The sequence below is a fragment of the Anarrhichthys ocellatus genome, unplaced genomic scaffold (assembly GCF_004355925.1).
Source record: "Anarrhichthys ocellatus isolate YVR2014 unplaced genomic scaffold, GSC_Weel_1.0 scaffold57, whole genome shotgun sequence".
NCBI lineage: Eukaryota > Metazoa > Chordata > Actinopteri > Perciformes > Anarhichadidae > Anarrhichthys > Anarrhichthys ocellatus.
The window spans coordinates 2,627,989-2,637,097 of NW_022280087.1; the positions used below are offsets into that span (position 1 = coordinate 2,627,989).

At 43.4% G+C, this 9,109-nt stretch overlaps 1 protein-coding gene across 1 annotated transcript; it reads right to left on the reverse strand.

Moving 5' to 3' along the window:
- Window positions 1-1,959: 1,959 nt before the first annotated feature.
- On the reverse strand, window positions 1,960-9,071 carry cunh6orf136 (chromosome unknown C6orf136 homolog). The gene is made up of 6 exons (XM_031871357.1): window positions 8,531-9,071; window positions 5,363-6,007; window positions 3,388-3,476; window positions 3,080-3,280; window positions 2,823-2,892; window positions 1,960-2,221 (listed from the first exon to the last, which is right to left on the reverse strand). Exons 1-6 carry the CDS (start codon window positions 8,627-8,629, stop codon window positions 2,078-2,080), a joined length of 1,248 nt encoding a protein of 415 aa, XP_031727217.1. The 5' UTR covers window positions 8,630-9,071; the 3' UTR covers window positions 1,960-2,077.
- Window positions 9,072-9,109: the final 38 nt, after the last annotated feature.

Below are 9,109 nucleotides of genomic sequence, written 5' to 3' on the forward strand. Positions count from 1 at the left end.
GATAGACGGACACGGAGAATGAACCTGGTAGCTAACCTTCCCTGTGCACTGCTCTTGGCCGGGGGTTACACACCTATGCAGCACAAAGGCTCTTTGCTGATGCCAAGAAATGTCCCAAACAGAGCAAAATATGAAGACAGGAGAAACTCCAGGCCGAGGCCAGGGTCTCTGCAGATACATGTGTGTGTGGGTTAGAAGAGACTAAAACGAAATTCAGGAAGAGGCTGCATGGTGTACCTTTAAGCTGAAGCATTCTGACAGTGTTACACTCGTGCTATAATGGAATGTGGATACATCACAAAGCTATGTATATTTATTAGTTTGAAAGTGTCTTAGCTACACTGTTAGATATGCTAACATATCTAACAGCTACAATGTTAGATATGCTAACACATATCTAACATTAGCTTGCTAACTGCTAACTTGTCCCATTATCACATTAACTATCAACTGCACCACTATTAGACATATGTGCTGCAGTAATACTTTGGCATGCTGAAATCAGATGTTTTTAGCAGCCAACGGCATTTTGTTAGCGTTTCAGCCCTTTACTTATTATGCCGCAGATTGTTTTTCCCCATTCGGTGGGCGTGGTTCTCAGAGAACGACACGTTGCGTTCTGACTCTATGAAGGATGTTTTGATGGTCGACATCTGCAATGGTGAGTGTTGTATCCAGGTTAAAAATAAAGAAAGTTTAGGTTTACATCATCAATTGTTAAATTGATGCCTCTGACAAAAATGTTCTATAAGTTTTTAAAAAATCCAGGGGTCTCATTTATAAACCAGTGCGTAGAATCCACACTAGATCTATAGAACCATGCGTACGCCTGCCTCTGGGCAATTTCTTTTTATAAATCCCCAATCAACCCGTGAATGTGTGCCGCTGGTTCAGCCTCTCATACACGCCCTTATGGATGCTGATGCATAAACATGAGCTGCTGATCAGTGGGTCTTTACGGTGAATCATGGAGACTACCGAGAGGAAGAAGACTTGTTCCCTTCAGTCTTCAGTCAGCGCTCACAGTACCTATCGTGCAGCGTAACATCACGAGTCTCACCGGAGCATTTATGTTTACAGACAGATTGCTTCCAAAATAATCACATCAGTGGTTTATTTATTTACTTTTGTTTTATTATAGAATTATGATTAGGACTGATAATGTTGATATGGAGTGATCGTACAAGAGCCGCCTCTGGCTTTAGTTCCACACCGTTACACAATCCTCATGTGCAGGTGGTGAAGATGGTGTGTGACATCACCATGGTGACTCCTCTGCTCCAGAGAGCTCTGGTACATCAGAGCTGTTTACAGTCTCTGTGTACTGTACGCTGAATAATAAACCATACATTAATACATAAAGTTGTGTTCACTGCAGCTATTTTAATAACAGACAGCTCTGAGGAAAAATTAGGTTCGAGTTTGTTTACATCTTTAACAATCGAACTGTGCTTACAGTCATCTACACCCATACAAGCACCAACAGCTGCTGGCTTGACCGTTTATGATAAAGAGAATACATATATCAGTGCAAAGTAACATGTGATATGAAGTGAAATGATTGTGAGAGGCATTATACGTGTAATGCTTCTCACATTCATTTCTACAGTCTGGCTTCAGTTCACCACCTCACCTTCTGTGTCTAAACGTTCGTACGCACGGGTCCGTACAGGTGATCATGTTCTCCCGTCAAGTAGCTTTTGATAGATCACAACGTCGTGCGGTTATAAATGAGAGCCCTGGTGGTTGTGTAGTAGTCGGTTTTAAACGTGTGCGTGTTATCACAGCACACAGCACACACACACACACACACACACACACACACACACACACACACACACACATACGTTCTATCTTCAGGTTAACCACATTCATCACTTCAAATAAAAGTTAAATTAAAATGTGAAAAAGGCAAAGCAGTGCTAACTCTTGACTTTGTATTTAAATCAGGGGCAACACTGAGGTTTCAGGATGGAGAGCCTAACCCTCCACTTTAATGTGTTCCTATGTTGAGAATGTTGGGAGTCACATGGACCTTAAACACACTGGCCATTGTTCCTCTAATGGTGATCCTGGGTCAGTTTCTGCTCTGTCGCAGAGAGGACAGGAGGAGGGGCAGCAGGTTGAGAGCAGGGCGAGGCTCCTGAACCCCCAGGGCCACCAGAGACCCCGCCAGCAGAGAGGTCACTGTAGGCAGGACAGGGGGCTGATCCGGCATCACCTGCAACACAGAGCTCAGTCAAACCGGAAGCTCAGCTGTCCAGCTCCTCTTCTGTTTGACCTCATCAAACGAATAGCTTCATCGATAAAGTGCTCTTCCCCTGGACATTAGGAATATTAGGTCATAAAAACACAAGATGTTAACAGTTCAATGTAACTTTCTTTATCAAGAACAATGTTATGAAGTATTCGCTGACATCCGTCCATTTCATGAATAAAATGTAACACAACATAAAAGACAAAAATATTGAGAAGGAAAATGATGAAATCTCTGTTCATTATGCTGTGATGAGTAAAGACGAGACGTTGGCGTCTTCACTGTGCTCTCCGCTTGCTGTAGGACACACATGTAAGATAATGATGCTGCTCGTCTGCCTGAACTAAAGCGTTCAGTATTCATTCACTTTGAATGAACAGGCACACAGCAGGGCAGACTCTACTCCTCCATACCTCTACAAGGATAGTAGTGTGTGCTGCTATAACAATGCTCCGAATCCCATATATTCAACCATTTAAAGACGCTTCGTCCAACTATTGTTGAAACTTTCTGAAGCAGTCAATATGTCGGGAGTCGCTGCTCAAAGCATTACACACCTGCTTACCTTTTCAACTTTATGACAGTGAATGAGTCCATCCTGTCCAATGTAGAAAGTAGAGAATGCATCATATGACCTATAGAAGATGACATTTGGATCAAATTAGATTCTAAACCAATGTAACAAATAACAAGAAACCTATATTACATTTTATTAACACAAAGGCTTTTAAAGCTGTGATTAAAATAAATGCCCGTGTTAGATTTAACCTAGTAACAGCTGTGTAACAACACCAGCTCCAGGCTGGATGCACTGTGTGTTACCTGTACAGGTGAGACTTGTCTTTGCGATAGAAGCGCAGCAGCAGAGAGTAGAAGGGAAGGCCCCGGATCCTCCAGCGAGCCTTAATGGTCCCGTCCTCCACGTGCTTAGTGAGCTTCAGCACCTCCAGCCGAGCCTTGGCGTAGTAACACAGACACATGAGGCGCCACAGGGAGAGGGTGAGCTGGTACACCGTACGGCCTCTGACCAACACACAAAGCACAACAGCCGGGTCACACAGGGTCTGATCAGAGCATACCAGTCTGTAAGTAGGGATCACCAGTTGCCAAAGCTGAATGAGCAGCAGTACCTGGTCTTGGTATTGATGAGCCCGTTGATGAATTCCATATCATTGGAGTACATGGTGTAATCATGGTTCTTCATAAAGAAACTTGGAAGCTGCAAAACAACATTCAGGTACAGTTTTACAACGAGTTCCCATACAAGGGGAAGTACAACTATTGCAAGTACAACTCCAGTCTAAAGCAATCCCAAGAGCTGGAGAATACATTGTAACTGGTGTATAATGTGTTTTTATAGAGAGGCATTCATTCGTCTCTTCTTATACTTTATCACGATCTGAAGTTACCCTGTGACTCAAACTGCATTGTCACAGCTGAGAAGCAGAAGCTTTTTACCCTCCGACACAGAGGACACGCAGCGTAGCGCTGTCCTAAAGACACGCAGCGTAGCGCTGTCCTAAAGACACGCAGCGTAGCGCTGTCCTAAAGACACGCAGCGTAGCGCTGTCCTAAAGACACGCAGCATAGCGCTGTCCTAAAGACACGCAGCGTAGCGCTGTCCTAAGGACACGCAGCGTAGCACTGTCCTAAGGACACGCAGCGTAGCGCTGTCCTAAGGCAGTGGTTCTCAAACTGTGGGGCGCGCCCCTCTAGTACCGAACCGATAAACAATACTAGTATTGATAAAAAGGTGTTGGTACCCATCCCTAGTCACAGGTTCATCCTGCAGGGATTTAGTGACACTATAAAGATACTGTAAATATCACTCATCTATTCACAGATCAGCTCTGACCAACAATGCTGTTTTTCATAACATTAAATATTTTTTATGCCGATTCATGATGCATCTAATGGTTGTAAAATGCTTAATTAAATTACTTTATTATAGAACATTTTCAGCATTATTCCCTTAATGCTTCACACTTCAGTATTTATCTTGTTGTTGTTGAGATCAACAGATTGGCTGAGGAGTGACTTCATCTCACAACAGACGTGAACAGACTGATGCCTGTTCTCAGCACAGCATCTAAGACACATTTCCACCTAAATATCAACAACAGGCTTTGCACCGCCTCACTTTAATGTCTGCACCCCTTACAGCCATGTTATGTGCTCTGATCCCCATCTGTACGGACTGGACCGGTTCACAGGAACCGTTTAGAGTGACAGCATGTGGAGAAACATGAGCTAAAGCTCAGCTGTAGCTCCACATCACATTTTACAAAGTGCTCCGTTTATGGAGGAACTTGACTTTTTCAAAACTATGATGAAACGTCGTAAAGACTGTGGAGGTCAGTGCCTGCTCAACGGCTTTCACATTAAAGTGATCCATACATCCTACAACAGTATTACGGATACTCTTAGTGACAAAGAAATATTTGTAGGATGAAAAATACAAATTCATCTTTTATCCTTATAATCTCAGACAACATTCATGCCAACAGAAACTGGTCAGTTACAAAATAGCAAGAAAGAGGCTACCTCACACAATCGCCGAAGACGTGTGCTTGCCAGCTGCCAAAGAGATGGTGTAATGTATGATGGAGAGAGAGAAGCAAACAAGTTGGACATGATCCCGGTGTCCAACAACACAGCATCGATGCTTTGTCCGAAGACATCCTGGCTACATTAGTCGGTCACGTGAAGAAGAGTGAGTTCTACTCTCTGCAAGTAGACGAGTCTACACATGTCTTCTGGTGTACGTCCGTTACCTTTTCGAAGGTACGGTGCAGGAAGATTTTTTGTCTTTTTTATCTTGTAAACAAACGCCACGCGCGAGCAAACTGTTCTCTCATTGGTCCGATTTTTATGCGGCTATAAATAGGCTCTGTTGCTTTTTTTTTTTTTAAGGTGTGGGGGATTGGGGGTGCGTGAACCCAGTCGGGATGTAGAAGGGGGTGCGTGGCCTAAAAGGTTTGGGAACCGCTGCTTTAAATGATGACACTTGTTGCGTTACAATAGAATACCATGGCTTTGTTAAGCGTACTTCATTGACTTCATGGTACTTTCATTGACTTATCCAGACACAGTGTGCATTCTTACCTCTATCCTCAGTCTTTCATACATCACGGCCAGTCTCTCCTCTTCCTCACTACCTCCCTCAGTATGGTCCCCCTCTGCATGGCTACACAGAGAGGTAGATGGCAGCAGAGGCAGCTTCACAGGACCGTTGTCTAGTTCAATATCCTGCCTGGATTTCAGCCCGCTGCCAGGTACCGGCTCTGTGGCTGGGCAATGAAAACAATAAAACTGGGAGCCGTACATGAAGGGTGCAGGACACCTCTCTGCTTCAAACAGGCTTCTGAAACAGCCATGTTCTCTCTTGAAGCTGTCAATGCTGATGTCATCCTCTCTGCTGCCTTCCACCGTGGTCAACAGGAAGGAGAACCCGGGGGACTTGCGAGGCCCCGGCGTGAGGAGCTCTCCTAGTATATTGTGAGCCGACAGAGGGATCTCCAGCAGTGTGTGGAGGCCGTCTGACTCGCCCTGTCGCACAAGCACACACACGCTGACAGACTCCCAGTCTTCCTCATAGAAACCTCCTGTTTGAGGCTGGCTAGCATGGTGGAACGGATGGGACAGGACCGACTGCTTCATGCTCTGATATCTCAGGCCGTTGGGGGGCACCAGGGCCCATGATGCACTGCTCAGGGGGCGGGTCGGACGGGTCCAGTGCCAGTCGACTGCCTGAAGGAGCAATAAGGACATGGTAACGTTGTACTTGACAGAACAACACTTGCTCACATAGTGTGTTGATACCTTTTATCACAATAGTCTCACATTTGAAGAAATCAGAATCACATTTATTGGATAAGTATGTGAACACAATGTACACAAAAATGTAGGTGTATATAGAAATATATATAGAAAGCACCAATGACTGACAATAACAATACAATTAGGACAAAACATCTATATGTAGGTCAATGGTTCTGTAAGTTGTAAACTATACAATTAGTGTAAATATTACAGTTGGCTGTTAAATATAGATAGACATACTTCAGTTCTCTCTGCGTCCAGTACAGAGATTGTCCTGGACCTGGCTAAGCTATCTTAGCACAAAGACTGAAACGGCTAGTCTACAAGTTACAAGGTTACACAGTTCATTTATTGGCTTTGTATAATTTAAGCTGAAGAACCTGCTTACTCAGACCAGCCAGTGGAGATTTCACCCTTAAACGAGGAGAAGAATTAGATTTGCCATTTGATGAAGCAGGTACAAACTTAGCTGATCTTACAAAGAAAAAGGAGGATTCCCAAACTACGTCTTCTACTTTAGATTGTCACGGTAGACAGTCATTTGATACTGCTACAATTAATGTCACATTTACAAGCTCCTATGAAAATGTGTAGACAGAGCTAAAAGCTGAGTGCCCAGAGCTAATGGACACATTCTCCTCCTCTCTGTTCCCCCAGCCTGTCTACGCTCAGTGTTTATATAATAAAGGATTGCCTGCTACTAAAAGGGATGCAGTCTGGAAAATCTAGTAATTAAATGTGGATCTGAGGCTCCTCTCAAAGAGACTTGAATGAGGCTCATCATTGGTTTATCAAAGGTCAGAACTCATGTTACAATATGTGAGGGATTTTGAAAACCATTCAGCTTTCAGTCAATAGATGGGTCTGGGTGTTTCACTGAAGAAAAACACATCTGACCGGGTTGAATGGCCTCGGCTTACCGTTCATGTGATGGGTAAGTTACCATGTACCAATCCTTACTAATGTTTCCTGATCTTCCACTTTCTACACCTAGAGGGATACGACGCAGGGTTGTCCTCTTCCACCTCTCCGTTTACTCTCGCCATAGAGCCGCTGGACTTTAAACACTAACATACACTAACCATAGCAGACTAACTCTTCTACCCTTATTGAGATCACCAGCAAGTTCAGTCTCATCCGGGTAAAGAAATGCCCCTGGGCAGTGTAAAACTAAAACCTCAAATTCAGACTCCCTTTACTTTGAAACGGTCCCCCACAGGCTCTGTATATGGGAATATATCGAACACCTGCTTTAGAGCAAATGTACAAAACTAATTCCTCTGTTGGAACGCATTAGATTGGATTAGTAAAGGTGGACGGGTCGTGTTGCTATGATGAAAATGAACATTCTTCCTAGGTAATTAATTCAAATGATACAAATTCTCTCACACAAAACTATCAACAACTTGAATGGCTTCATATGGGCTCAGAAAAAGACACGGCTCAAAATGGCTTTTTCTGACATCTGAAAGTGACAGTTTATGCTCATCTTCACCTCGTGGCCGACTGGGTGCAGAAAGTCTGCAGCTGTATGGTTAGATGTGGAAGGCTCCATGTCAAAACTCCCCTGAACAAAGTTAAAACTTTTCTTAAAATGCTTGAATCTCTGACATTTGCTGGTAACAAACCCATTACAGTAGAGCATGCACAGTAGAGCATGGCAGGCTGTAAGAAGGTTACAGGGCAGATTTTGAATCCAATATGTGATGATAATCATTGCTTGCCAGGTTAAACAGACTCTGGTGTCTGGATTTGGGCAACTGAACGCATTTCTACCGTAATCTGTGTGGTTTATTTGACAGACCTTCTTTAATGTCTTTTAGTCAATTCATCTAAAGACACAATCTTCAAAATCAGGATTTTTTCTTACAGATATGTGATTATGTTAGGAGGGACGTTCTTCATACACAGAGAGGCACTTATTACAGGTGGGCAATTCTAGAAGCTTTTCCACAGTATGTTACTACAGGGACCCTTAAAGGAAACATGTGAAAATAACTTACAAATGTAGATATTACAAATGACTAACAGGAGACTGCAAGAACCTCCCCTGAGAATCTGTAAGAGAATAAAAGCTTTCCAATTCTAAATGTTAAACCAAGCTCATATATGCTCTTCTTCATATGTTTGACACTGACTTTTCTCCTTTATGTCTCAAGTGTAAAATAGAGACGGACAGTCTCCCCCATAGCCTGTGGTCTTTATGGAAACTACAGAGATTGTGGCATATTATAAGGCAGCAAATTAGCCATTAATCTAGAAGTAATCCAAAATGCATTCTGGCATGGTGCTATAAGCATAAGAGAAAGTTGTATAACATGATAACATTCCAAGCAAGAAAGTGCTTCTGAACTAGATAACAGACAACGTCCCAACTAAAACCCAGTGGCACATGATCAAACTTAATTATGTATGCAAATAAAGAGAGGATCTTAGAATGAAGTAGATTACCTGACTGAGACTCCAGCTCGGTTTTCCGATGGCTTGCCTTCTGCCATGGCTGCGGATACAACCCACCCAGAAGGCGACGCCCCCTCTGCTTACAGCCATTCACCACAGGGGCAGAGGCAACCCCAGTTACCAGCTGACCATCACCCACAGCACTGAAGATAGCAAAGACTGAGTACCAACCCCTCGTGACTGGACGACTCCCAACTACAGCAGCAGGCTCTCTACCTCTTCAAACCTGAGACCACAGAGGGAAGAGCTCGTGAGTGCTTCAAAGTCTCCTCCTGACACCGTTAGCAGAGTGTTGAAACCAAGGGCTTCTGTTCAAATGCTACCAAACTAAGTGTTTTTTATGTGCTGAAAATATTCACCAACAATCAAATTCATGGGTCTATTGACATAAATTGTGATGCTGGAATGATAATTCTGAACATTGTCAGTCATTTCTCAAGCAAAAATGTCACAGCTGCTGGTCCCAACATCTCAAATGAGAGGATTAGTCATTACATGTAGAGCTGCAATGGTTAATCGATAGCTGATCACTTTGACATATGGTAAATTGTGACGGTCTTTTTTCACAAT

Excerpts from the sequence above, each read along its gene's own strand:
- cunh6orf136 (XM_031871357.1), bottom strand. The coding sequence starts at position 8,629 with ATGGCTGTAAGCAGAGGGGGCGTCGCCTTCTGGGTGGGTTGTATCCGC. Across the intron at positions 3,477-5,362 it reads ATGAAAGACTGAGGATAGAG|CTTCCAAGTTTCTTTATGAA; the intron begins GTAAGAATGCAC and ends GTTGTTTTGCAG. Across the intron at positions 2,222-2,822 it reads ACTGTCATAAAGTTGAAAAG|GTGATGCCGGATCAGCCCCC; the intron begins GTAAGCAGGTGT and ends TCTGTGTTGCAG.